Below are 26,016 nucleotides of genomic sequence, written 5' to 3' on the forward strand. Positions count from 1 at the left end.
AGCACCCAAGCCCACTACAGTACCGCTGGGAGCACCCAAGCCCAACTTGCAAGTCTGTTCCACCACTCTCTACTTTATTCACTTGAGATAGAATCTCTCACTAAACCTGCAGGTTTTGTTTGATTCTGTCCACACTGGCAGGCCCTCAGGTTCCAATGATTCCCCTGCTTCTGCCTTCTCCCTTTCAGCACATATACTAAAACTGGAAAGACAGAGAAAATTAGCATGGCCCTGCACAAGGATGACATGCAAATTCATGAAGTGTTTCAGATTAAAAAAAAAAAAAAAAGCTCATCTATTTTTGTCAAAGTAGACACTAGAAATTTTTAAATGGTGCTGGAGAGATGGCTCAGAGGTTAAGAGCACTGACTGCTCTTCCAGAGGTCCTGAGTTCAATTCCCAGCAACCACATGGTGGCTCACAACCATCTGCAATGGGGTCTGATGCCCTCTTCTGGTGTGTCTGAAGCGAACAATGGTGAATACACAAAATAAAAAATAATAATAATAATAAAAATAAGCTCTTTAAAAAAAGAAAAAAAATTTTTGAATGGCTTATTTAAGTTTATCTTTCTACTAAACAATGTTAGTCTAAAGTAAACTAGTTACAAAGTCTTGACTTAAGAACTTGCAAGACTGCCAAAGGTGGTTCGCACACTTTTAATCCCAGTACTCAAGAAGTAGAGACAGGCAGAATTCAAGCTTAGCCTGGTCTACAAAGTGAGTTCCAAGACATCCAGGGCTACAAAGAGAAACCCTGTCTCAAAAAAACAAAACAAAGTAGTAAGACTCCTGCAAGTTGTCTTTTGATCTCTACACAACATGGTTGTTCACACAGATATATGATAAATAATGTAATAAATAAATTCTCCATATAAAAGACGATGCTTATGGGCTGGAGAGATGGCTCAGTGGTAAGTGAGCGCACTGCACTTCCAGAAGGGCTGGATCCAATTCCTAGCACCTACATCAGGCAGCTCACAAACAGACGCCAGCCCCATGGGCATCCCATACCTCTGGCCTCTGTGGGCACATACTCACGCGTGTTGTGCACACACACAGAGACACAAACAAACAATTAAGATTAATTTAAGACATTTTAAAGATGCCACTCATGAGCCAGACATGGTGGCGCACACCTTTAATCCCAGCACTTGGGAGGCAAAGGCAGGCCGATTTCTGAGTTTGAGGCCAGCCTGGTCTACAGAGTGAGTTCCAGGACAGCCAGGGCTACACAAAGAAACCCTGTCTCGAAAAACCAAATGAATAAATAAATAAATAAATAAATAAGTCATTTATGACAACTTTGAATTTAGAATAATGCCCACACCAGTAAGAGGTAAGAATAATAAATAAAACGTTGAATTCAGTGTTTTTCTTTTTGTTTTTTTGAGATGAGATCTGCTGTTACTCAGGCTGGCATCAAACTCAGCAATCCTCCTGCCTCAACCTCTGCCAAGCAACTTTTTCCAGGCTACATATACAAGCTCATGCTTATAGAAACAGACTAAGCTACAGAGAAGAGGCAAGGAATGAAGGGCTGGCCACACACCCCTGGGAGGTATCTGCCTCACTGAGCACATCCTGCCTTCCTCTCACCTCTCCCTGGCGCCTGGTCTTGGGGGAAGGGCTGAAGAAGTTGTGCAGGACAGAGAGCTCTGTGCTGAAGAGCGCACTCTCTTTCTCCAGGATATACTGCTTCAACAGTGGTGAGACTTCATCACCAAAGAGAGCCTGGTTGTCCTGCCAGATCTGCCTCTTCACTTCCACAGCACATGCTCGGTACAGCTCCTTGTCAGCCATCACCAGCTTCAGCTTCTTCTCAGGAACCTACATAGTAAACACCACAGCTCCCTGCAAGCGCTGCCTGTGTCACAAGTCTCCACAAGGCCTTGGCTGCTCACAGACCCTACAGAGCCCACCCACATCAACAAGTACCTGTGATGGACCTCCAAATCTTACCAGGTGAATTCATACATCCAGAATCCCCATAGCCCTCTTCCCAGGAAAGACTCACCCTGCACTTCAAGGAATAAATGTGTTTCCACTTGGCTCAACTAGGGGAGTGTGTGTGATACAGAGAAGGTACCCAGAGCTTGCTGGGGGCACGTCCATAAAACTTTCCTGAGCTAAGCAATTGCCTGCACTAAGCCCACAGTCTGGGAGGGCTGGCTCCACAGATCTCACCTTGGGCAAGTGTTTCATAACACACATCACCACTGGTTGTAGGGACGGCATCTTGACGAGAGAAAAGCTTTTTTCCAGAAGGTCTTCTAGCTTTTTGTACCTGCGCAGATTTGCACAGAGGAGAAAGTGGGTCTCTACATGCAGAACATACAGAGAAGGGGAATCTCTCAAACACATTCCAGGTTGTATCTACAAGTAGGGTTGTGCAGCCATGGGGACCATAAATGCTATTCACAAAGATATGCAGCTAATCACAAAGACCCACCTCTCCTCTGCCTTTCCCTCAGAGGCAATAGCTGACACTCGTTCCAGCAGTTTGTCGCGGAGCTCATCAAACACTGACTGATGGAACTCTAGCCGCGGTGTCCCGTGTAGATCCAAGAAGGGCAGGGCCGACTGCAGGGAAGGCAGCAACACGCCATTCTCTGTCTGGGGAAGCATAGGGTAAACGCAGCTAAGTCAGCACAGGCATCACAGATGCCCTGAGTACACGGGTCTGCCGTGGTAACCGCGGAACGGGAAAAACGCCTAGAGTTACTCAGCGGGTTCCTAACTCAGAACCTTTAGCGCCTCCATCCAAGCGTCGGGAGCGCGCCGAATTGTGTCCAGCTTCCCTAGCTGCTCGGGCCCCTCCTGCCAACCTGAAATTGCTCAATGGCCTTGAGAGGCTCGGTGCAGTTGGTCAGGGTCTCTTTCAGGTCCTCGCCATTGGCCACGCCCAGGTCCTGGAGCCCCGCGAACATGGCCGAGGCTCCGGCGGTCGCTCGGCTGTGTACCCCATCCCCGCTGCGCTCCGCTGGAGCCGTAGCGGACGCTGACGGAGCCCCAGAAGCCCTCTCCACGGTGCCACGAGGACCCCCCAAGCCCCGTTCGCCCGCCGCCTCCAGCGTGGCCTGATCGCGTCAGCAGAGCCGCTTGCACGGACGCACACCTCCCACTTCCGCCCTTGACTGCCTAAGTCCAGCAGCCAATAGGCCCCGGGAAAACGCCGCCGCCGCGCGTAGGTTCCGGGCAGCGACTTGCTACCCAGTCAGAGGTAGTGAGATCCTGCGCAAGGGGCGGGGGTGGGATGTGAAGGAACCCAGTCTAGAGAGGCCTTGACCACTCTAGCCCCGGCCCCTGCCAGTGCTATGAAATTTTCAGCGGTTCACCTCATCTGCTCTCTGGGAACCAGAACCTTTGCCAGTTCCAGGGGATCTGCTGTCCTCTTCTGACCCCCACAAGCACCAGACATACATGTGGTATACAGACATACATGCATTTATATGCATAAATGAAATCACTTTTTAAGTGAGTTCTGGTTTGGGCTTAGTGGTACTTTTTTTTTTCCCTTGAGACATGGACAGTTTAGACCAGGTTGCCTCAAACTCAGATCCTCTGCCTCCTGACTGCTGGGATTAAAAGTGTGTGCTGTCCACACATGGCAATGATGCATGTCTTTAATCCAAGCACTTGAGTTCAGGACTATGCTGGTTTACACAGTAACTTCCAAGACAGCCAAAGCCTGTCTGAGGAGGATGGAAAGAAAGAAATCAGCTCCGAGAGCTAAGAAAACAGCTCAGCAGTTAAGAACGTTTTCTGCTGCTGCAGGGGACCTGGGTTCAGTGCCAGCACCCACATAGCAGCTCTGCAACATCAGTTCCAAGCTCTAATGTCTTCTGGGCACTAAGTACACATGATACACATACCATACAAGCAAGCAAAACACCATACACATAAAATACATTTTTAAAATGTTCTTTAGTGAGATCCGTGTCTGGGTGAGGACGAAACTATGGAGAGGGCCCTGGAGAAACTGCTATCACTTAGCTGCAAGGCAAGGCTCCTGAAGGGGGCTCCTTCTAAGTAGAAAGGCAGGTCCTGAGGGAACCATCAATGGGTAGGGGCTAGGACCAAAGGCTTTGGGCTTGGGTTCTATGAACACAAGTTAGCAAACACATTTGAATCTTCAGGTCAAGGCCCCAGGGAAGTAGGGCTAGTGTCTGGTGAGCTGATTCCCTGGGTCCTACCTCAGTGGGCTAGGCAAGGCTGTGTAAAGATGACAGCCCCTCCCCCACCATTCCATCCCAATAGTTCCTCAGCCCAGCAAGCAGCCCTAATCCTCAAATAGATGCTGGATCTTGGATGACTGGATCAGGTGGTCCCACATTGACACAGGGTCCTTTTCCTATTCTATTCTAGGTCAGAAAACTTAAGGTTAGTTCCCAGGCTGCCATTTCAATCCTGAAGAAAAGAACACTATGCAGAAAGCCAGAAATACTAGGGAAACAAGAAGCCACATATTTAAGTCAGCCCACTGGGCAAAGATGGGCAACCAGGCACACCAGAGACCACAGTTCAGAAGAATCATTTGCATCTCGGTATAGTGGGGGGAAGGGAGACTCTGGGAAGACTCTTCTTGTTGCACAGCCTATGCCAGAAGAGTGGGTGAGGGGTGTCTAGAGGGTCAGAAGGCCAGGCTACAGACAAAGAGTTCCAAAAGAAGCCTAGGAAAGCCTCAAGGGAGGTCAGCTTTACAATCTATATGTGATGGGCCTACAGTGTGCAGAAGGGGCCTGTGTCATGGCGCTTGGGTCTGCGCACTCCTTGGATAACTACTCCAGGCGGAGATGGAAAGCGTGAGTTGTAGCAGTCTTCCACATAGTAGGCAGCTGGACCTGGGGTTCGGGCTGCAGAGAGAGTGAGCTGACCCTAGTCCTCACCCCAGCATCCCTCCCCTCCCTTGCGGCCCAAGCCCCACTTCACCCCCAAGCAGGCCAAGCCGCTCCCCCCCCCCCCCCCAGATCTTCCTTACAAGAGCTGACCCAGGATGCAAATGCAGGAGAGCGGCTCATGGAGAAGGCAGGTGAGCGTGTGCTCTGCAGACGGCACCCAGGAAGGATGTTATAGCTGTTGGGGCTGGGTCGCTTCTCGCCAGAGGGCTTTGAGGTAGGCACGAGTGGGGTATAGCTACAAGGACCTCGGGCTCGGAGCATCCCTGGACGGAAACGACTCTCGGGTACTTTGACAGCAGAGCGACGGCGGCCTCCAAAGCTGAAGGCCGGGAAGGCAGGCTGGCTCAGCGGCGTGTACTCGGCGGGCGATGGCCACTATGAAGAGTCAGGATGCTGCAACCTCCTTGTCCAGCTTCATCCTATCCTCCTAGGCCTGACCCATGCTTTCGGGCTTTCCTAGCCCCTGGTTCTCCCTCTATGCCAAACGTAAGCACGTAGCCCCTCCTATAGGCCATCTGACCCCTCCTTTCCTCACCGCCTCACCTGCAACACCCCTACCGGCTCAAGGCGGCCCCTTTCTCCCACTCTTCCTCTACCTGGCCCAGTTAACATCCCTACCTTTGTCTCTCGGTTGAAGTCGGTCTTCTGTGTGAAGGGGCTTTCACTTTGGAGCCACATGGTCTGCCATGCCCTGCGGCCACCACCCTCTGCAGTGGGGCGGATGGTCGGTGGGGAGGTTTTCAGGGCAGAAGGTTCCCATTCCCCCGGTATAGGCAAGGTTGTGGGGACATGCACCTCGACCCGGGTACTTGCGACCGATGGTGTACTGGGGATGTGGAGAGGACTCTCGCAGAGACACATTGGGCACCTCATACTGGGTTGGGCCAGGGACATCCAGGTCCGTCAGGATTGGAGGACGTCTCTCTAGCCCTAATGCAAAAAAGCAAGCTCTAGACCCATTTCTTAGCAGAGAGCTATTTTCCCAGCCCCCATACTGGCCTGGGGAGGGAGTGAAGATCCTCACTCACATAGCTCCCTCAGAGTCCCTGTGCTGATAGGTGTGGACTCATTGGGGGCGCCTATTCTTAACCTGAAGCCATTTGGGGCTCTCTTCATCTTTGGGGGCAACATCTCATCCCAGGCAGCCTCCAGCTCCTGGTCCCACCATAACACAGCAGCGTTGGGCCTGCAAGGAAGCCAACAACCACTGTTCATCTATCCCAATGGTCTTCCCACTGGGTTGTCCCCAGACCCATGTCCACTATCCTCTGAAATTACTGGGTGGGATGAAGAAGTTTCTGACTCAGGGGGCCCCGAGTCCAGTGTTTGCCTCCATTGATGTAAAAATTTGCCAGGAATTTCACAGCCTTCTGGTCAAAGTTCATTCTGGGGCTTGGGCTCCTTTGCCAGAGGGCACTGCTGGGCTCTGTGACCTCACTGTTGGATCATGCCCCTCCCCTCTGTTGCTGGGAGCTCCCTAGGAAAGGAACATTGTCCAGATCAGGAGGGGCTCTCCCACAGGGCCTCCATCCTTAGTACCCCCTCCTTACCTGCTGAGACTGTCACCCAGGTCAGCCTTCGTCAAGACAGGTCCCAACCCTTTTCCCTTTACTGGGGGCTTGAGTCCACTCTTAACAGTACTTCTGGGAAGTCTGGGACCCCACCCTAGGTAAAGAAGGGGCAGGGCCAAGCCCTGCAGGATGGCTCCATGTGTGAGGACCAATTGAAAGGGTATAGGGAGAAAGACAGTTGAGGAGGAGGAAGAGCAGCTGCCTCTGCAGCAAACCCCATCATGGGGAAACACAGCAAAACAACTGAGGCCTGACTACTGGTCTGGCCAGTCCAGGCAGTGTTAGTTATAAGAACTTGTCTTCTGCCTCTAGCTGCAGGCACAGAAGCTAGATGGTCAGAATGTATTAGATGGACTAGGTTGTGCCTAGATGATAAACAAAGGAATTGAGTGGCCTCTGACGCTGGCTGGCCTGGCTAGCCTACCACTGACCTTAGCCCCAACCATACCCAAGCAAGCCTCAGACAAAAATACCTTATCCACAAAGCCTCCTCCAGCCCTCTTCTATCATGACTGGGTCTCTTCCTCTCTGGATCTCTTCTTTTAGCACTGGCCCTGACTGACACTTTTCTGGATAGACGGATGGAGACATGAGGAAACAAGTTTGATTTGGACAAAGGGACCACAGGCTGCCTGGAGCCTTCTCCTGCAGTGTCCTTCGAGAACGTAATTGATGGGGTTAAGGTACCTGGTGTGTTGGGTTCTGAAGAAGCATTTGTTGTCACTTATGTGACTTCAGTTCCTCCCTGTAAAAAATACTGCCACGGGGATAGGAATGGCTCGAAGAGTTAAGTGCCCACCGTGTAAGTACGACAGCCTGAGTTGGATGCCCAGGAACAGTAATAGACTTGTGCTTCCTCTCCCAGCTCTGGGGAGACAGAGACAGGAGGATCCCTGGAGTTCACGCCTCAGCCAATCAAGCTGAACCAAAGCACTCCAGAGTCTGTGAGACAAACCATATCTCAAAAACTCTAAGGTACAGAGCAATCGTGGAAGACACCCAACGTCAACCTCTGCCTCTAGCATACATGTTCATACTGCTTTGGAGCTGGGCATGGTGGGCCACACCTAGAGGTGCAGCACTTGGGAGGCTGAGGCAAGTTCAGTATAAGTTTAAGGTCAGCTTGGGCTACACAACAAGGAAAAAAAAACAGAGTTGTGGTGGTGTATCTGGTTTTGTTTCAAGAATTAATATGTGTGTTTTGCCTACATGTATGTTTGTGTACAAGCCTGGTGATGTAGAGGTTTGAAGAGGGCATCAGATCTCCTGGAAGTGGAATTACATATGGTTGTGAACTACCATGTGGGTGCTGGGAATTGAACCTGGATCTTCTAAAGATCAACAAGTGCTCTCAGACACCTCTGGCCCTACAACCACCGTGTACCTTTGCTTAGCTTCAGAGTACTTCTTTAGGGTGGTGGAAGCAGCGTCTTGTTTAGACTTGATCTATATTAGCAAAGTGTGCTCTGGGGTGTACCTCAGCGACCCACATTAGAAACTCCCATTGCCGCCCTGGAGCTGTGCGTGTTTAGTTCAAGTAGAGCTTGAACTAAAGGTTGTGGGTGGGTTTGTTTTCAAACACTTGTGTTTATATTTGCATCTTAATATTGGATGGTTACTTTTAATATTTTATAAGATTTTTTAAAAAGATGTATTTTTAATGAGACTAAAAAATTACCTGAATTTATTTATTGTTGGTTTTTGCAGGCAGGGTTTCTCTGTGTACTCCTGGCTGTCCTGGAACTCTTCTCAGTAGACCAGGCTGGCTAAATTCAAACACCAGATTGCCTCTGCCTCCCAATTGCTAGGCGCCACTCTGCCCAGCTCACTTTTTATCTTTAGTATTTGTAACAATGTGTATGTGTCTGTGTATACATTTATGTACTTGGGTGCAGATGATCAGAGGCCAGGCATGTTGATAGTTGTGAAATACTAATGTGAGTGCTAGAAGTCAGTGTGAGTGTGAGGTGCTTTGGAAGAGCAGCCGGTGGCCTTACACTCTGAGCCGTCTTGTCTCTGGCCCTTCACGAGTCTTGTATGTAGAATTATCTGTTTATAACAGTTGTTGCAAAGTTTAGTCTGCCCGACATTATGTTGATTTGACATGGAGTAGAACCTGCTCCTTCCCCTTTGTTATATTCATTTTATGGTTATAAAGTTCTATCTAAAAGCTAGGGAGATAGCACAGCTGTGCTGTCTGTGAGGATGGGGACTTCAGTTTGCATCACCAGCATACACATAAAAGCTTAGGTACCTGCCATCAAATCCTGACAACCTGACTTTACTTCCCAGAACCCACAAGGTGGAAGAGAGAGCCAGCCACCCAAAAGTTGTCCTCTGACCTCCACAGGAGTGCCACAGCACATGTGTACACCTAGTAAAAAATTTTTTCATAAATTTATGTTGGGGAAGTAGAGACAGGTGGATCCTTGGGCTCAATGGTTAGCCAGCCTAGCTTAATCAGTAAGTCTCAGATTACCCATGCAAGAACTTGCCTTAGACAGTTCCAGAGGAACACTAGAAGATAAGCACTGAGCTCTGCACACATCTGCACGTACAAAAGGATTTTTGTTATTAAATAGGGTTTGATAGGTTAGGGTGTGAGGACAACTTCTGGAAGTGTGTTCTCTTTTATGGTGAGTTCATGGTCTGAACTCAGGCTTCGTGACAAGCATTCTCTACCTCCAAACCATCTCACCAGCACCAAAGAAAGTTCTTTTGTTTTCGGTTCATTGGTGTGTCTTCCTGTATGTATGTCTGTGTGAGGGTGTCAGATCCCCTGGAACTGGAGTTACAGACAGTGACTATTGAGTGCTGAGATTTAAACCAGGGTCCTCTGAAAGAGCAGCCAGGGCTCTTCATCACTGAGCCATCTCTTCAGCCCCAAAAGTTTTTCTACATTAAAAACAGAATAAGGATTTGTTAAGTATTGAAAATGTCTTACTACAGGAGAACAAGCCTATTGGAGAGTCCACACAGCTGTCCATCTGGGAAACCTGACTCAGTACTGACTTCCTCAGTGGAGGAGGACTGGGGTAAAGACCCCATCATGAAGTAGGGACTGCTTTTCACCTGGGTCTTGGCCTCTGAGCATAGTGAGAGTCCACCCCTTTCCATTCCTGGCTCCTGAACTCTTGGTGAGTAGGGCTTCCTTCCAGGACCTCCTACCTTGCTCAGGACCTTCCTAGCTGGTCTTTGAACCAGAGATGCTGTGAGATGGGAGTGCTCACAGGGTTAACAGATGGCTGGATCCATAATGCTGGCCCCCTTCACAATGGTTACCAGGCAACAGGTCTCTTCAGGGAAGGAAGGTGGACACAGAAAGGGCTGAACCAGCAGGAACAGAGTCAAAGCAAATGACAGCTACTCAGAAACACAACCTCTTCACTCCAGAACCCCACTACATCCCTGGGTAAGAGCTGGGAGCACTACAGAGAGAAAGGTTGGAGCTGGGAAAAAGGGACGTGCAGTAGGGCTGGGGCTTTCTGGACTCCAAGAGGAGGAGGACCAGTGCTGGAGAGGCCCAAAACCAGGGTTACTAAGGATGGACTAGAGACCGCCATGGATGAAGAGCTCTAGGACAGGAAAACTCTGAGGTGGAACTGTAGAGGAAGGCTGAGCCTTGCCCCTCCCTGTGGCTTCAACTTGAATGCAGTACTAGATTTCAAGCATGTCTGTCAAGGGCAAAAACTATGGCAGCCAAAGAGCTGTGGCAGAAGACTGGATAAGCAAATGCTAGACTTTCTCTCCATAGGAAGAAGTGGTTTAGAGATGGGATAAGTGTAAGCCAATTAAACACAAAAACAGACAAGATGTTGCCCAGAGGTAGGGTGCTTGCCTAGCATACACATGCAAAATCTCCAGCACTGCAAAAATAAATAAAAAACCCTCCAAAGACTGTGTGTGCATACCTACACAGACTTAAGTGAGACACTGGAACACATAAGATTCAAAATTGGTCTCTTTTGGAACTGTCCATGGGGTGAGGGATGGAAAGTGTTGAGAATGGTTGGGTGCTAGGGTGGAGAGATGGTTCAGCTGTTAAAAGCATTTGCAAGTCTTCTAGATAATGTAGGTTAAGTCCCCAGCATCCACATGGTAGCTTCATAACCATCTATAACTCCAGTTCCAGGAGCTCCATCTCCCTCTTCTGACTTCCACAGGCACTAGATGCACACACGGAACACAGACATACATGCAGGCAAAACACCTATGTGCAGAAACTGAGAGAATTGCTGAGTATATGGAGGACAATCTGAGTAGTAACGTCAGTAAAGATGTGGCACATGCTAACCCTGAGTCCCAGGTGGCCCAGAAATCAGGTGCTTCCATGACCTTCATCTAAAGTGAGCAAGAGGCTGAGTAACCTGCCATGTCCAATGGCTGCTAATTAACTTGCAGGAGTGGTTTCTCCCCTGCTTCTCTCCACAGTTATGCTGGTTTCTATCCTCAACTGCGCTACCAGGTGGGAAACACCTATGGCCGCACCACTGCACAGTTGCTCACAGATCCCAGCGTACAGAAGAGCCCCTGCTCTGTTCTGTCACCTATGTCCAAGCCCAAGTTCATTGAGGACTTCAGCAGATCCAAGCCACCATGGGTTCCCTGCAGGGACCTGACAGAGCCTTACATTCCCCACTATACCAGTGAGTCTCATGTCTATGGCGGGATCCCACCTTGCTCTGCCTTCACTGGGGCTCCACCTTCCTTCCTACATGGCTCAAGGGCTACCCTGTCTGCACAGGTCTGAAACCCTACAAGAATTTTGAGATCCTGGGCAAGCTCCCACGCCAGGAGGTGGCCACCCAGGGGCCGCCACAGGTAGAGAACATATCCAGACAGGGACCACTGCCTGCAGGCTTCATGCCTTACCCTCCTTACCCACCATGCCCTCCAGGCAGAAAGGGGGAAGCTAGAGACCTGGGCCATCCAGGTCTACTGCTGGCATATGGGGAAGAGGCTTGGAAGAATGCAGCACCTCTTCAGGAGACCCCAGGGAGTTACCACCAGGTAACTGGAGACACTCTGGCCTGAGGCTCCTGTCACAGCTGTTTCCCACTCCCTCCCTAGGTGCAAGCTATGTAGTAATTTGCGCTTCCCTGTTCCAGCTATATCACTGCAGAAGAGATGAGTACCTGCCTCCACATGCCCCACAGGAGACACTAGATGTGGGCAGATTCCAGCGACTGCCCCAGCTAGACCACCCCAACCTAATCCAACGCAAGGCTATCTCAGGTAAGTGTCGGGGACCTGAGCTGTTCTCCATAAGGTTCCCAGGGTTCAGACAAGATAACTGGGGGTTCCATACCTGGGCCCTGTCCTACAGAGAACAGGTGAGTCTCTGATGTTTAAAACTTCTTAAACCAGCCCAGCTGCTCCCCAAGAGGTGTGAGATTTTTTGAGACAGGGTTTGTGTGTAGCGCTGGCTAGCTTGTTACTCTGTAGACTAGGCTATCCTCAAACTCAGATATCCACCTGCCTCTGCCTCCTGAGTACTGGGATTAAAGATGTACACCACCACAGCCTGGCTCAACCTTTAGGTATGTAATGGGCTTAACAGCTCAAATTTCAGGGATAAAGGGGCTCAACACTTCTGACACACCTGGTACTGTGAAGAAATGCCCTAACTATTATCCACCCATCTCCAGGTTATGCTGGCTTTGTTCCCCGGTTTGCCTGGGTAATGGGGATGAATTACCGTGATGGTGTCACACAAGCTATGGATGACTTTGACAAGAACCAGGTAGGAAAACATGGTCTTAGTCTGGCCTCCACATACCTCGACTAGGTCAGGCCTCCCTGCAGTCTTGCTCTGACTCCCACCTTAAGGATCCTTTCCCAGGGGTCATCCTTAAGGCCAAGCTCCTTGAGGCTGTTCACATAAGGTTTGGTTCCCAGTTGTGGGCAGTGGTGGCGCATGCCTTTAATCCCAGCACTTGGGAGGCAGAGGCAGGTGGATTTCTTGAGTTCCAGGCCAGCCTGGTCTACAGAGTGAGTTCCAGGACAGCCAGGACTACACAGAGAAACCCTGTCTCAAAACAAACAAACAAAAACCCCAAAAACCCCCAAAACAAAAAGGTTTGAGTCCCTACCCTAGTAAGGGAGGGTGGGCTTTTTTTTTTGAGGGGGGGTGTCAGTCAGATGGGTAAGAATGCCCAAAGGGTTGATCTTGGTCACCAGTGTGGGAAACTGCTTATATTCATTTCTCCAGTTCGTGTTCAGACACCCAGTCTGTGCACTGGGTGAAAGGCTGCCTAAGACCCACTGGCCAAACACCACCATTTACAGAAGCCAAGGCCTGATTCCTTTCTACATGGGTTTCATCCCATGTGAGTATTGCTCCCTACCAGAAGCCCATACTTCCAAAGGACGTTTATACTACAAACCAAACCTGTGACAGGGTCAAATGGTCCTGCTTTATCCACCACACTTGCTGGCCCACTGGCCAGAGTCCCAGTTTGGTCTTGGGACTAACTACCATTCAGTAAGGGTCTCACTAGTCATTCCTGTTATGCCATCAAGGTTACTCCATGCCTAGAGAAACTGCTCTGGTTCACAGCCTGCACTAACCCCAGGAACTCAGTCTAAGCCTTTCTTCCTTGCAGCCATGCAGGACAACTATGCACTGACATTTGGGAACAGCACCCGAAAAGCCTATCAGAAGGAACTGGAGAGGCGAAGCCACACACTATGAATTGCTTTAATGGTGGTATCTGTACAAGTGATGTCAGGACACAGGACAGCAAATGCACAGTGGACATGGCTAGCAGACAGGCTGTGAATGAATAAAGAGTTCACACTGCTCCCATGCTTTAGCGACTAACACAGCTCTAAGCCACCTCCTCCTCAGCCTCCTCCTCAAACTCTCCCTCTTCCTCAGCTGTAGCATCCTGGTACTGCTGGTACTCGGACACCAGGTCATTCATGTTGCTCTCAGCTTCGGTGAACTCCATCTCATCCATGCCCTCACCCGTGTACCAGTGTAGGAAGGCCTTGCGTCGGAACATGGCTGTGAACTGCTCTGAGATGCGTTTGAACAGCTCCTGAATAGCAGTGCTGTTGCCGATGAAGGTGGCGGACATTTTTAGGCCCCGGGGTGGAATGTCACAGACAGCTGTTTTCACATTGTTGGGGATCCACTCAACAAAGTAGCTGCTGTTCTTGTTTTGGACGTTAAGCATCTGTTCGTCCACCTCCTTCATAGACATGCGGCCCCTGAACACAGCAGCCACAGTCAAGTAGCGGCCATGGCGGGGATCACAGGCAGCCATCATGTTCTTGGCATCAAACATCTGCTGGGTGAGCTCAGGAACTGTCAGGGCACGGTACTGCTGGCTTCCCCGGCTGGTCAAGGGGGCAAAGCCAGGCATGAAGAAGTGCAGGCGAGGGAAGGGCACCATATTTACAGCCAGTTTCCGCAAGTCAGCATTTAGCTGGCCAGGGAACCGCAGGCAAGTGGTGACCCCACTCATGGTGGCAGACACTAGATGGTTCAGGTCACCATAAGTGGGTGTGGTCAGCTTTAGGGTTCTGAAGCAGATGTCATAGAGTGCCTCATTATCAATACAATAGGTCTCATCTGTGTTTTCAACCAGCTGGTGGACTGAAAGGGTGGCATTGTAGGGTTCCACCACTGTGTCTGACACCTTGGGGGAAGGTACCACACTGAAGGTGTTCATGATTCTGTCTGGGTACTCCTCCCGGATCTTGCTGATAAGGAGGGTACCCATCCCAGACCCAGTTCCCCCACCCAGGGAGTGGGTCAGCTGGAAGCCCTGCAGGCAGTCACAGCTCTCAGCTTCCTTCCTCACAACGTCCAACACCGAGTCAACCAGCTCTGCACCTTCTGTGTAGTGCCCCTTGGCCCAGTTGTTCCCAGCCCCACTCTGACCTGTAAGAGAAAACAGCAGGTCACTAACTAGGTTATGTGCCCAAGGGGCCAAATGGCATAAGGTGACGCTAAAGTGTACAGACCCACAACCACCTGCCAGGTTAAAAAAAAAAGGGGTGGGGGAAGGTGCTGTGCATAATGGCACATGCTTTTAATCCCAGCACTTGGGAAGCAGAAGCAGGTAGTTCTGAGTTTGAGGCCAGCCTGGTCTAAAGTTACAGGACAGCCAGGGATACATAGATCCTGGGGGGTAGGGTAGGAGGATGAGGGGTAGGCGGAACAGATGCAGATGTACACAACACACTAGAGCTAAGAAGGTAAATACTTCCAAAGGCACCCCTCCCAATATTCAAGGAGAGCGCAAATGCCCCTTGCCCAGGTCAGCTTTTTACTCCTATCCTCTACTAGCAATTAGCCTAACCGCAGACAGCTAGACCTTTCTCCTAAAGCTGCTTTCTGCCAAAGGACTGAGTGACTCAGGGGGCAAGAAAATGTACACCTGGGCGGCTAGTAAGCAGTAACTTTAGTCAGCTCCTTGACCTTTGAGCCTCATGGGTAACAAGCCCCGTCCACACCCCCACCACACTCACCAAAGACGAAGTTATCAGGTCTGAAGATCTGCCCGAAGGGCCCTGAACGCACCGAGTCCATGGTGCCGGGCTCCAAGTCCACGAGCACGGCGCGGGGCACATACTTGCCACCTGGTGGGACAGGGGGATGTCAAGTATGCTCAAGCTGGAATGGTGGTCAGAAAGATGGACGGGGTAGAGGAGCCTTACCGGTGGCCTCGTTGTAGTACACATTGATGCGCTCCAGCTGGAGGTCGCTATCTCCGTGGTAAGTGCCAGTGGGATCAATGCCATGCTCGTCGCTGATTACCTCCCAGAACTGCAAGAGAGTCGGGCGTTAGCTGAGTCACGCCGGCCGGTGCGCTCCAAGGCAGCCCCGCCCCGGATGGGTGCGGCAGGCCCTTCCCCCCACCCCACTCCACTCCGGTCTCTGGAGCGCCTGGGCGACCGATCCCTAAGGGCCGCGCACCGTCCGCCCCACCGCCACCAGCCACCGGCTCTACGTCTCGGCCCAGAGTACGCCGGTAACCAGGACGCAATGAAGGGGGACGCTGCCGGCCGCTTCCGCCATCTTCCTCTGCTGGCTGTCCCAGTGCGTTCGTCCCGCAGAAACCTGGCCTCCTACCTTGGCGCCAATCTGGTTGCCGCACTGCCCAGCCTGCAGGTGCACGATCTCCCTCATGGCGGCGGCGACTGCGGATCGGCTGTATAAGAGGAACCCTTCGGGAGGAGCAGGCGCACAGAGTGCTACAACCGACGCTCTGCCAACATTTATATACGTCTTACGCCCCGCCCTTGCCAGCACAGGATTGGGCCTTCAGAACGAGGCCACGAAATACCCTTGTTTGATTGGCTATTTTTCCGTCAATCGAGCGGTCTGGGGCCCGCCTTCCCAACGATATACGCTCATTATTGGTCAGTCCTGCCTAAGGTTCTCCCTATCACAATCTCCGCCCTGGCGCCGCAGTGCTCAATCCATTGGGTGTTTCAAATGATTGATTTGCACTTCCATTGGCTGCCTACTGGGAGCACTCCGAGAGCCTGACAGTATTGGCTGAGCAGTTTTGGCGTCCTGGTAACCGCCGCAGTGCTGCGCGCGGGCGGGACGAGGAAAGCCAGCTTCCGGCTGAAAGGGTGGGGGCGTCTTTTCAGAGCTTTGTGGGCTCGGGCTGCTCTGGCTGCAGCTGCTGGGGAGAGAAAGGAGCCTCGGGGACTGCGGTCCGGAACACTCCTTGCAAGCTTCCTAGCTGAGGCGAATTGAAACGCTAACAATAATAGGCTCTGGCGGAGGCGCTGGGCCCTCCCGGGACGCACTAGGCAAGCGCAGGGTCCTCTCGCTCCGGGAGGGCCATCACTCCGCCCCTTCGTACGTACTAGATGTTGTGGAAACCTGCTGGCCTGGAGCCGGTCTCCTTGGAGCCTGAGCTCCAAGTGCGCTCAGAGCTGCATGGAGACTACAGGGCTGGGCATGCCTGGCCATGACTGTGAGAGAGAAAAACAAACGTGTGCAAATCCCTGTCCTGTAATGGATAGCTTGGAGAACAGTACATGTACATATGCCTATATTTTTTTTTTCAGTGTCAGGTCCAAAGTACCCCTACCCACAAAATGGCAGTGCTGATTGACATTGTCCTAAACAGGACTTGGCCGGGTAATTAAAGGCTTCTGATACCAGAAGAGCAGGTGATTTCTGTTCACCTTAACTTTAACCTTCCCGCTCAAATCAGCTACCTCTGTCGACGGCAAGTAGTTCCGAATCAATCCTTTTCCTCCATTCGTTTCTCCCCCCCCCCAACTCCATGGCCTTGGCCTTTTGATCCCCAATATCTTTCTGCCCATGAAATGGTCTAGTTGGTAATTTCTCTACACCATTGCTTATATGAGGCAGAGTCTTCTGGCCTGTAACATGGAATTCAGACTGGCCTTGATCTGCCTTAGCCTTCAGAATGCAAAGATTACAGTTCTTAGCCTCCATGTTTGACTTGTAACTTTTTAAAGGAATGTTACACTATGGGGTTTGTCCCAGTCTAGCCACCAAGCTTCTGTACGTCTGGCTTTTGGGATGAAAACTAAGGGTGTTATGCAATCCCTCTTGGTTGTGGTATCCAAGTACCAACCATGTCACAAGGAAAATAACAGCAAGACAAGCAGAGTCCTGCATCCTAAGCAGCAGCATTCTGTTGCTGTATACAAAGATGCAGTGCTATTGTTCATATTTATCTTACAAGTGTGCCAGTCTCTAGCAAGACCTGACTGTCTTGCCCTTTCCCCAGAAGGGTAGTTCAGGAAGGGTGGGCTGTGTTCCGTTGACCACACTGACAGGACCTTTACCTTAGGAGGTTTAAATGTGTGTGAGGTACCAGGTCACTTTCTGGCATGCTGAGGGTTGTCTCAATGCCTAGGATATCTTCTGTATTGAAGACATACTGGCCCCTACAGAGTAGCTTAGCCGCCAAGAATCTCGTAGGCAGCAGACATCTAAAAAAGAAGCCGAAGTTCTGTATTTTAACACAAAGACCTTCCTGGGCTTCTTTGAGATGGTTGGGTTCCAAGCTGGGCAATAAATACAAACAACATAGCAAAAGACCGTGGCTCTTGAGCATAAGCCCACCAAAGACAATGGCTGCCCACAGCTGGTATGAGAAGATACTCTAGGTCTTTACTATGAACCAAAAGTTCCCCCGTGCCAGTGGGGAAAGAAGATCCAGTATAGCAAGAGGTCCTGGAGCCTATAGCTTGAGAGGATGTGCACAGAGCTGGATAGAGGAGCAGGGAAACAAGGCAGAACGAGCTGGGGGAGCATCGGGTGCCTGCCCGCCCTCCCTCCCCAGTCTGCAGCTGTTGGAGGTTGCACAAGGAAGGCTCTGTTTACTGGTGGCCATGGTCCCAGTGGGAGGGTGCATTACTGCCAGGCAGGAGCAGCAGGCAGACAGTCTCTGTGGCCTTAAAGGACCCTGTGGTCAGCTTTTGTGGAAGGCCTCCCCTCACCCCGGAAGGAGAGGTGCCAAGGTGCTTCCCCTGTGGACTAGGCCACTGACTCTCTCAGTGGATCTTCCAGAGATGCAGCCTGGCTCTGCCCCTCCTCTAGAAGATCAGAGAACACCGTGAGTCTGTGTAAAAGCACCCTTCGGTTGGTCACGAGAGTGGGTGAACTAAGGCTGCAGTACACAGGCCTTGCTCTGTCCCCGCTGGAGCTCACCTGCAAGTCCTCAGCTCAGTCAGTTTTCTAGTGGACTGAGTACATTCTGAGCCTAGGAAGCCTAGGAGCTGGGGGAGGGAATGGTACAGAACCTGGGTGACAGTAAAGGCTAAAGACAAAGAGGGCCTGGGATATTCTAAAAGGACAGAAAGGACAATGGAGGCACCTACGATATGTATGGGGGATCGACAGGAATCCGAAATACAAAGGACATGGCTCAGTGGTTACAAGCTCTTGGTGCTTGGGCAGAGGGCTTAGTGGTTTACAACCATTCCTCTATCTGGGTGATCTGATACCTTCTGACCTCCAATGTCACCAGGCACAAGTGGTACACATACATAAAACACAGCCAAAAAACCATGCATACACATAAATCTAAAGTAATTTAAAACAAAACAACAATAACAACACACACACCAACAAGGATAGAACCCTTGGGCAATAAATGGATGTCTCTAGGGGTTCCCCAGGCTTCGTCTCCCTGAATGCCATACCTGTTGACTCAGAGTCTAGCTAGACAGTCAAACCTGGAGGTTGGGGGTGGGGGTGCAAGGAAAAGTTTTAGGCCAAGAAAATTCACACCTGTTGGCCACATGTGGTCAAGAATAATTATAAATGCGCAAACTCAAACTTGTGAACTTAAAACATCGAGGGCTTTGTTTGTTGTAACTCAATCTCATAGTTCTGGGTCATGAGCTTTGCAGACGGCAGTATTGTGTTTCAATGTCAAAAAGCTAGATGCTGTCAAATACCTGAAAGCTCTAATGGACAGACCAAAGGGATCCCTGTCAGCGCCACTGTGGGTCTGATTACTATAACCTGTGCCTGTTTTGGGTCGCTTTCTCTTTCGTGGTGTGGGAGGGGTGGGATTAAAGCTGGAGGTGGTGAGAGGTCTCTGCCTCTACTCTGGTGTCCAGTTACCTGTTGGCTGTAGGACAAACCTTCCAGTTTGAAAACCAGACCGTCCAGCAGGAGGCAAGAAGGAGGAGGGCAGAAGCCCCAAGCAGGGCCCCATGCTCTCCCAAGTCCTTTCTTACGCACCCAGGTGAAGAAAATGGTGTCTAGGCCTTATATCCTTCACCTAGATGGGCAAGTCCTCGGAGGCTACCTGGACAAGTCTGGGCACCAACGTGGCAGAGGTAGGGTGCCTCCTAGTCCGAACCCTCAGTTTAGGATCATGGCAGGAGGAATGGTGCCCCCTGGCGGTTAGGTAGACCATGCCTGACCAAGCTTGCCGGCTGGACGCAAAGTCAGCCTCTTGCACAACTCGGTAAAAGTCATATACTCAACTGAACCTCCCTCACACCCATCGCTGGCGGATCTCAGGCTCCCTCTCAACGTGAACTTGGGCTCTCTGCCCTGCCCAGCCTTCCCAGGCAGCTCTCGGCCGGAAGGCCTCCTGTCACCAGCCACCACAGAAATAAACAAGTCTCGGGCTTTGGGATGTGGGGGAGGAGCACCACCCTAATCTCGAGTCTCCGCTAGGGGCAGCGTGGCGCTGCTTGGCCGTCTCCACTCAGAGTTGGGATAGGCAACCCCATCTAGGGAGAGAAAGTCAACACTCAACAGTTACCTTGTTTATTTGCAAAGGAGAGGATGCAGGCGACTAAGACATCCATGGGGGCCCTACCTGGCCCCAGAGAAAATTGGCAGGCCGTCTCTCCTGCCTCCAGTGCCCTGGCTGGGTTGATAGGACCCACTTTTCACAACTGCTGAGAAGCTATGACTTGTGGGTTCTCATAGCAGTGAGCCACTTTGCTGGTCATATGGGAGTTGCTGCAGGCCCTGCAAGGGCAACAACCAGTCACCAGGCGGTCCCAGGGCTCCAGAGAATGGAGCCAGAGTGGCAGCCAGGCCCAGGATCGAAGACAGTGAGGCAGCCAGGATGGTCGGTGTCGTTGCAGGACATTAATCAGGATGATAAGGAGCATCAGCCCCACCAGAGGACCCCCTACTGCAGCCAGCACTGAGCCCCCCACCAGGGAAAGTCCGAAGGCTGCTAGGGGTAGCAGCAGGAAGGTGAATAGTAGGTAGACAATGGCCACCCAGCGGTACTGAGCAGTTAGCTCCCCAAAGCTCTTGGCCAGTGGAATTGGCAGTCTCAAGACAGGCACCAGGTACCACAGCAGTATGCCAGCCAGGTTGAAGAAGAAGTGGATGAGAGCAACCTGGTAGGTAGGAAAGGGCAAGAGGGGGTGAGGAGCTTGGACCAGATGACGTAAGTCACCTGGGCTCTTTAGAAACCATGTCTTTCCTTACTCTGGTCATGTCTGAAGCTTGTCTGCTGTGTCCGGCTGAGTGGTTCAGACAGACCACTTAGGACAGCATAGTCTAGGCAGAGTAGGCTCATATTTACCGTATTCTCCCTCCCCTGAATTTTAGGAGATAGGGGCCTATGTCAGCACCCTTGCGTGATAACACTTCCCTGCTGCTATCAGAGACAATGGGAGGTGGGCAGGGAACAGCCTTTCTGCGAATAAGCACAATCCAGAGGGCTGGGCTGGAAGAGGATGGTGTAGGCTGGCGGGGGGGTGTCTAAGTGACAATGATGATACAGAGGCGAAAAAAAGATGCCGTGGGATGCAGGGAGAGCTAGGCTCAGTTTCCCCTACAGCAGCAGCCAGTGCAACCCAAGATTTCACAACCTGATCCTGTCCTAGGCATTAGGAATCTAGAGTCAGGACAGTGGACCAAAGACTAGGTAGGTGATTGAGAGTCTGAGCTGGAATAGGATTAAGGCACAAAGCTGGGAGATTTGGGGTTAGGAAGAGACAACTTAGAGGCAGAACTGTGTCTCAGTTCAGTGGCATGATGAAGCTAGCACAGCTCAGCTGGAGCATCACCAGGACGGAGTCTGGGAAGATAGGAACATGGAGGAACAGGAATTTGGGAAGAGTCACATTGCAGACATGGACCAGACAACCACACTTGGATACCCCAGGATGTAGGGGCCAGAGGAGCAGGGGTCCTTTGGGGAATCTGGAGGGCTACCAATGATAGAGGGACTAAGGACATGAGATGACCACAGGTCATTCTGGGAAAGCAGTCCTGAAAAAGGAAGAACTGAGGCTCGGACTGTGAGGTCCCTGCAATGTCCCCCTGGGTCTGAGAGTAGAGTTGCAGGCCTGTGGTCAGAGTCTAAGGAGCCCAAGGAGAATCTGGAATGTAGCCAGCCTGGGCTGGTCTGTGAACAGGGAAATGGTTGAGGCCAGTACCTGAACTGCAAAGAGTAACATGTCTGCAGGGCTGGCCAAGGCAGCCAGCAGGGCTGTGGTGGTAGTGCCAATGTTGGAGCCCAGGAAGAGGGGGTAAGCCCGTTCCAGGTCGATCACCCCGACCCCTGGAGAAATAAAGGGTTACCAGGAGGCCCCAGCTCAGCTCCCCCAACCCCAAGCCCACTGCCCACTTTGGCTCACCCATGAGAGGCACAATGGCTGCCGTGAAGACACTACTGCTCTGAAGCAAGAAGGTTAGGCCTGCACCAACGAGGATGGCCAAGTAGCCGCTGAGCCAGCCAAAGGGAAAGGGAAAATCTGCCAGTGTGCATAAGTGGGGTGCTGGGTCATTCTTAAATCCCTGCCTGGTCTTCCATCCCAGGCCCAGGGTGCCCATACACCCACCTGCATTGATAACAGTCTTCACAGCCTGTGCAATGCGGCCCTGCAGCACAGAGTTGAGCAGTTTAACGATGAGGACCAGACAGACACAGAGTACCAGCAGCGAGCCCGCCAGCAAGATGAAGCCCACAGCCAGGTCTGTGAGTTCTGAGCCCGCAAACAGGTGGTGGCCTGTGGCAGAGCAGGGTGGTGAGCAGGGAGGAGTCAGAGCAGAAAGCAGGGTAGGAGTGGTGGGACAGAGGGAGGAACTCACAGAGCAGCCTGTCCTCCTCTGCAGGTGCTGAGCTGTTCCTCTCTGTACAAGAGCTGAAGAGGCCGCATTCCTCACTGCTTCCCTGGGGCTGAGGGGTAAGGAGGACTCAGGCCAGGTTCACAGCACTCACAGGAGGCAGACAGAGATTCAGAAGGCTCACAATCAAGTGGATAGGACCATTCAGCAGGTCAGAAGTCAAATGAGAGATAGGGTCAGAGGCACCTCACCGTCTCCCCCCTGAAGCCACACCAGTGCTTAATCAGGCTGCTGTTAGTGATGTTGCTGGTAACACTGCCGGTAATCACACTGCTATCCAGCTGGTAGATAAAGGGCACATTTATGTGTCTGGCATTCCTATCCCTCAGCTTATTATAAGCCTAAACCCTCTTCTGTCCCCATCCAGGACAGGGCTTCTGCCTCCTGCTCTGTCAGCCAGGCAGGCACAGTGCCTTCCTCTGACACGTCTGTCCTCACCTGGATGATGAGATGTGTGAAAGGCCGAGTCAATGCCTTGAGGATGTCGGGGGCCTGCCCCCCTGGCTGCAGGCTAGCAGTACCCAGGGCCAGCTCACTCAGTCTCTCCAATGCTGCAGTAGCACTCTCCAGTGGCAGCAATACCAATACTGTGAGCCAGTTGAAGATGCCATGCACAGCTGAGCCGCTGAAGGCCCTGCAGTAACACGGGGCAGGCTGTCTGCCTGAGCAGCCTTCAGTGAGGCCAAGGCAGAACCAGCCTGGCTCTTCAGTCATTACTCACCTCTGAAATTCATCCCGGTCCCCTGACTGCGCCATTGAGACCAGGGTACTGGTGATGGAAGTACCCACGTTGACGCCCATGATGATAGGCACAGACACCCGGACAGTCAGCACTGTAGGGATGCCATTTCAGCAATGCCTGCTCACTAACTGCCCTCCCCCTCACTGCCCTGGGAAGGAGAGGTGCACTCACACTTAGAGGCCACCATGCTGACCACGATAGAGGAAGACGTGCTGGAACTCTGTACAAGGACTGTGACCAGCACACCAATGACCAAGCCAGCCACAGGGTTGGACAGCACCACATTGTCCTTGAAAATGTCTCCAGCCATTTTGCCTATTCCCCACAGGGAGATGCAACAAGACTGTAAGATGCCAACTTCCCATCCCCACCCTGGCCTCCCACCTGGCCACTCACTGCCTAGGAGCTGGAAAGCAGAGCTGAGGATGTCCAGGGAGCAGATGAAAAAGTAGAGGCTTCCCAAGAGTCCGCATGCCTTGAGAAAGCTGCTGATCACCTGGCGAAGCCTGCTGGCCATGCCAACCTCTAAGGACATAAGATAGGGCTATCTTTGACCAGCTGGCTACTGCCCAGAAAACCCCACACATACATACTTTGCTCTCTGAGAACAGGGCCCATGTTTCCTGTCACCTCTCGGACAGAGAACAGGATCTCCCTTCTGTCCCATTAGGCAGAGCCCACGTCTCCCCTTGTATTAGTTCCCCAAGGCAGAGTCTGTGTCCTCTCCTCTGTCCTCCCTTGCTTCTTTGCTATATGGCTTAGCCCATGACCTTGAAGGGGGAGTCCCAGAACTGGAGCCATCAGCAGGGAGTAAAAGGAAGACAAGCAGCTGGGAGAGGGTTTCCTCAAGCATTTCAATGTGGGTTTCTAGGAGGTGGGTTCTATTAAGTCCCAGACTATACTCTGCTGGAAAAGGGGAAGCCAGGGATCTGCCTGTATGCTGTGTCACACTCCCGGGCCTACCTTTCAGTTGGTTAGCGTTCTTCAGCTGAGAGAAGGTCCAGGGGTCTGTGCCTCCCTCCTCTAAGCCTGGGATGGACAGTAAGGTCCCTGCAGGGGTCAGGTCAGGTAGGGCTGTTTGTAGATTTCCTAAGGAGAAGGACAAAAGGTAGGCAGAGGTGGAGGGGGCTGGGGCACAAGGGGCCATGGGTGAGGTACAGAAGCAGGGATGGGGAAGGGTTGCAGTGAGTCTGGCTTAGGCCAGAGGTATGAAGAGACCTCTCAACTTCAAGAGGGAAGCTAGAGAAATCTCAGTTTTGTCTGGGTAGTTGTGAAGAGATAGGAGTTCAGGAACACGTAATACCTGCATTTCTCAGACTCCGGTCCACCAGGTCAATTGCATCCAGAGTAGGGTTGGGGACCTGGCCACTATCAAGGGAATTTGGCATGGATTTCAAGAAAGGGAAGACCCAGGCCCAATCCTAGATCTGCTGAGAGCAAGGCAGGTATGAGTTGGTTGTTCATCCTACTCCACCCTCTATCCCACCAAGCAGGCTAAAGTCACCCCCCCAAGCCTCCCACACCTTGCAGGTCTTGGTGGCTGTCCCTTCCCTCTGACCACAGACAGTGGATACGGTGACCTCGGTGGTTGTCAGAGGAGCTCAGTCTAGTTTCAGGGAGCAGAAGAAATGGGACACTGGCTTCCCAGCTTCCTCACTGGTCTTTGCTGAAAGAAAGTTTGACAGCTGACTGAGGGTACGGGGTTCTGGGACACTGACAGGAAGTAGCTGCTAGCTAGAGAACCCTGGGCTTTCACCTATCAAGTGTCAGTAAGGACACTGCAGATGGTCCCAGCTTAGACTTTGGTATTTGATACCAAACAAGTGACGTCTTCGCTTGATAAGAGCCTACCTCCCCAGACTTAGGAGCAGAGCTTGGGAGAGCCCCTGCTCATGTCAGGGCCTTCCCGGCAGCTCTGGGCCCATGGGTCTCTTTGGATCTTAGTCTACCCTGGCCCTTGCACAGTGCTTGGGCTCAGGCCCAGGGGTCCTTTGTGTCCCCTCCCCCAGCCTGCCTCTAGGCTCTTCTCACTTGCCCTAAGCTCCTGGGTTTTCAGAATGATGCCCAAACCCTAGACCTGATGCTCACTAAGCTCTGGGCTCAGTGTCCTAGAGCTTGGTCTGGTTCTCGGAGCTCCTACCTGCATGTGTGGTGAGGGGGCACCAGCAGGGAGGAGGCACAGCGGGAACAGCTGCAGGTCAAAGATCTGTCAGTGTGCACATGACCTGCTGTGTGTGGAGCCCCATTAATGTTTACCCAGGAGCTGGGGCCCCCAAGGGGAGACCCTGCCTGGCCCAAGGCTTGATTCAGACCCTTATCATCCTAGGGCTAGGAGCACTGAGGCCCCAGCCCAACTCCCTTGGGGTGGAACTTCTTCCAGAAATGGGCAACATCTGGCCAGGAGCAAAATACAGCTGGACACTGCAGCCACCAGTAGGCATCTGATACATTTAATAGACATTCTACACCACCCAGGCAGGATGCTGTCATTCTGGCTGGGGCTGCCTAGAAACCCCATGAGAAAGTTGCCCTTCTTCCTTCTGTGCTGCAAACTCTGCAAACCTTATCATGGTCATCTCTGCACCTGACAGAGTCAAGAGAGAAGCCCTTTGCACCAGGTGGGTGTGGAGGATGGATTTCCTCAGGTGACCTGGGAATGCACCAGGCTTTGAGGTCAGCAGATTCAAATCTGAGTTTAAGGGTGGGGCCAGATTCAGAAGGGCTTTCTGTGGATCCCAGCAAGGGGTCCAGGATTTGGAGTCTCTATCTGTGTGGAAGGAGGTGGGCAGAGGAGCTTATCGCCTGACCCCTATCTGAGTATCTTTTCCCAGTTGAGCGCTGTCCTGTCCGCACATGCGTGTGAAATGTCCCTTCTTGTGGGTCAGGCCCCTTCCAGCCCTTGGGATGAGGACTAGGCCCTCCCTTACAGGCTATTTCCCCAGCAGCCCTGCGAGTTCCAGCAGCCTTCTCTGCTCACTGCTCAGCCTTGTCCCTAGCTGCTTGAGGGACTTTGCCCAGGGAAGGAGTCTTCTCAATGTCTATTCAGCAAATTCTCTTGCCTCCCATCCTACACCCACTGCCCAGGAGGCTCCTCCTTCCTAGCAGGATGGAGGCTTCCAGCTTTGGCCTTGGGGCTGTCAGTCATCTGTAGCCTCTAGTATGGACTGAAGGGGCTGTGGTATAGTCACCAGTGATAGACGGAAGCTCAGAGTCTTGAGAGAGAGAGATAATGAGCTAT

At 51.9% G+C, this 26,016-nt stretch overlaps 5 protein-coding genes and 1 non-coding gene across 6 annotated transcripts in view; 2 read left to right on the plus strand and 4 right to left on the minus strand.

The window, feature by feature from the left end:
- Nelfb (negative elongation factor complex member B) overlaps positions 1 to 3,215 on the minus strand; it is a 15,107-nt gene extending 11,892 nt beyond the window's left edge. Inside the window, exons 1-4 of the mRNA XM_028772935.1 lie at positions 2,828 to 3,215; positions 2,452 to 2,615; positions 2,187 to 2,286; positions 1,599 to 1,829 (exon numbers count right to left, since the gene is read on the minus strand). Of these exons, the coding sequence (XP_028628768.1) occupies positions 1,599 to 1,829; positions 2,187 to 2,286; positions 2,452 to 2,615; positions 2,828 to 2,929 (597 nt within the window). The 5' untranslated portion in view covers positions 2,930 to 3,215. The remainder of the gene's footprint in view (positions 1 to 1,598; positions 1,830 to 2,186; positions 2,287 to 2,451; positions 2,616 to 2,827) is intronic.
- LOC114625627 lies at positions 175 to 276 on the plus strand. Its single transcript, XR_003712101.1, has one exon. It is a non-coding gene; the product is annotated as a U6 spliceosomal RNA (small nuclear RNA).
- A 1,027-nt stretch (positions 3,216 to 4,242) lies between the features above and the next one.
- Stpg3 (sperm-tail PG-rich repeat containing 3) lies at positions 4,243 to 6,306 on the minus strand. The gene is made up of 6 exons (XM_028772969.1): positions 6,179 to 6,306; positions 5,929 to 6,086; positions 5,696 to 5,830; positions 5,519 to 5,607; positions 4,981 to 5,275; positions 4,243 to 4,855 (listed from the first exon to the last, which is right to left on the minus strand). Exons 1-6 carry the CDS (start codon positions 6,283 to 6,285, stop codon positions 4,722 to 4,724), a joined length of 918 nt encoding a protein of 305 aa, XP_028628802.1. The 5' UTR covers positions 6,286 to 6,306; the 3' UTR covers positions 4,243 to 4,721.
- Positions 6,307 to 9,777: 3,471 nt separating this feature from the next.
- On the plus strand, positions 9,778 to 13,275 carry Fam166a (family with sequence similarity 166 member A). The gene is made up of 7 exons (XM_028772807.1): positions 9,778 to 9,883; positions 10,903 to 11,117; positions 11,216 to 11,481; positions 11,580 to 11,706; positions 12,120 to 12,214; positions 12,683 to 12,800; positions 13,077 to 13,275. Exons 1-7 carry the CDS (start codon positions 9,828 to 9,830, stop codon positions 13,163 to 13,165), a joined length of 966 nt encoding a protein of 321 aa, XP_028628640.1. The 5' UTR covers positions 9,778 to 9,827; the 3' UTR covers positions 13,166 to 13,275.
- On the minus strand, positions 13,154 to 15,719 carry Tubb4b (tubulin beta 4B class IVb). Its single transcript, XM_028772806.1, has 4 exons — positions 15,557 to 15,719; positions 15,142 to 15,250; positions 14,953 to 15,063; positions 13,154 to 14,362 (listed from the first exon to the last, which is right to left on the minus strand). Exons 1-4 carry the CDS (start codon positions 15,611 to 15,613, stop codon positions 13,302 to 13,304), a joined length of 1,338 nt encoding a protein of 445 aa, XP_028628639.1. The 5' UTR covers positions 15,614 to 15,719; the 3' UTR covers positions 13,154 to 13,301.
- Positions 15,720 to 19,694: 3,975 nt separating this feature from the next.
- Slc34a3 (solute carrier family 34 member 3) lies at positions 19,695 to 24,962 on the minus strand. The gene is made up of 13 exons (XM_028772933.1): positions 24,919 to 24,962; positions 24,082 to 24,205; positions 23,742 to 23,828; positions 23,175 to 23,303; positions 22,950 to 23,093; positions 22,758 to 22,869; positions 22,475 to 22,670; positions 22,228 to 22,317; positions 22,001 to 22,088; positions 21,751 to 21,918; positions 21,547 to 21,663; positions 21,346 to 21,470; positions 19,695 to 20,298 (listed from the first exon to the last, which is right to left on the minus strand). Exons 2-13 carry the CDS (start codon positions 24,164 to 24,166, stop codon positions 19,834 to 19,836), a joined length of 1,806 nt encoding a protein of 601 aa, XP_028628766.1. The 5' UTR covers positions 24,167 to 24,205; positions 24,919 to 24,962; the 3' UTR covers positions 19,695 to 19,833.
- Between the last annotated feature and the right edge of the window lie 1,054 nt (positions 24,963 to 26,016).

This window comes from Grammomys surdaster, unplaced genomic scaffold (genome assembly GCF_004785775.1).
Source record: "Grammomys surdaster isolate TR1022 unplaced genomic scaffold, NIH_TR_1.0 219, whole genome shotgun sequence".
NCBI lineage: Eukaryota > Metazoa > Chordata > Mammalia > Rodentia > Muridae > Grammomys > Grammomys surdaster.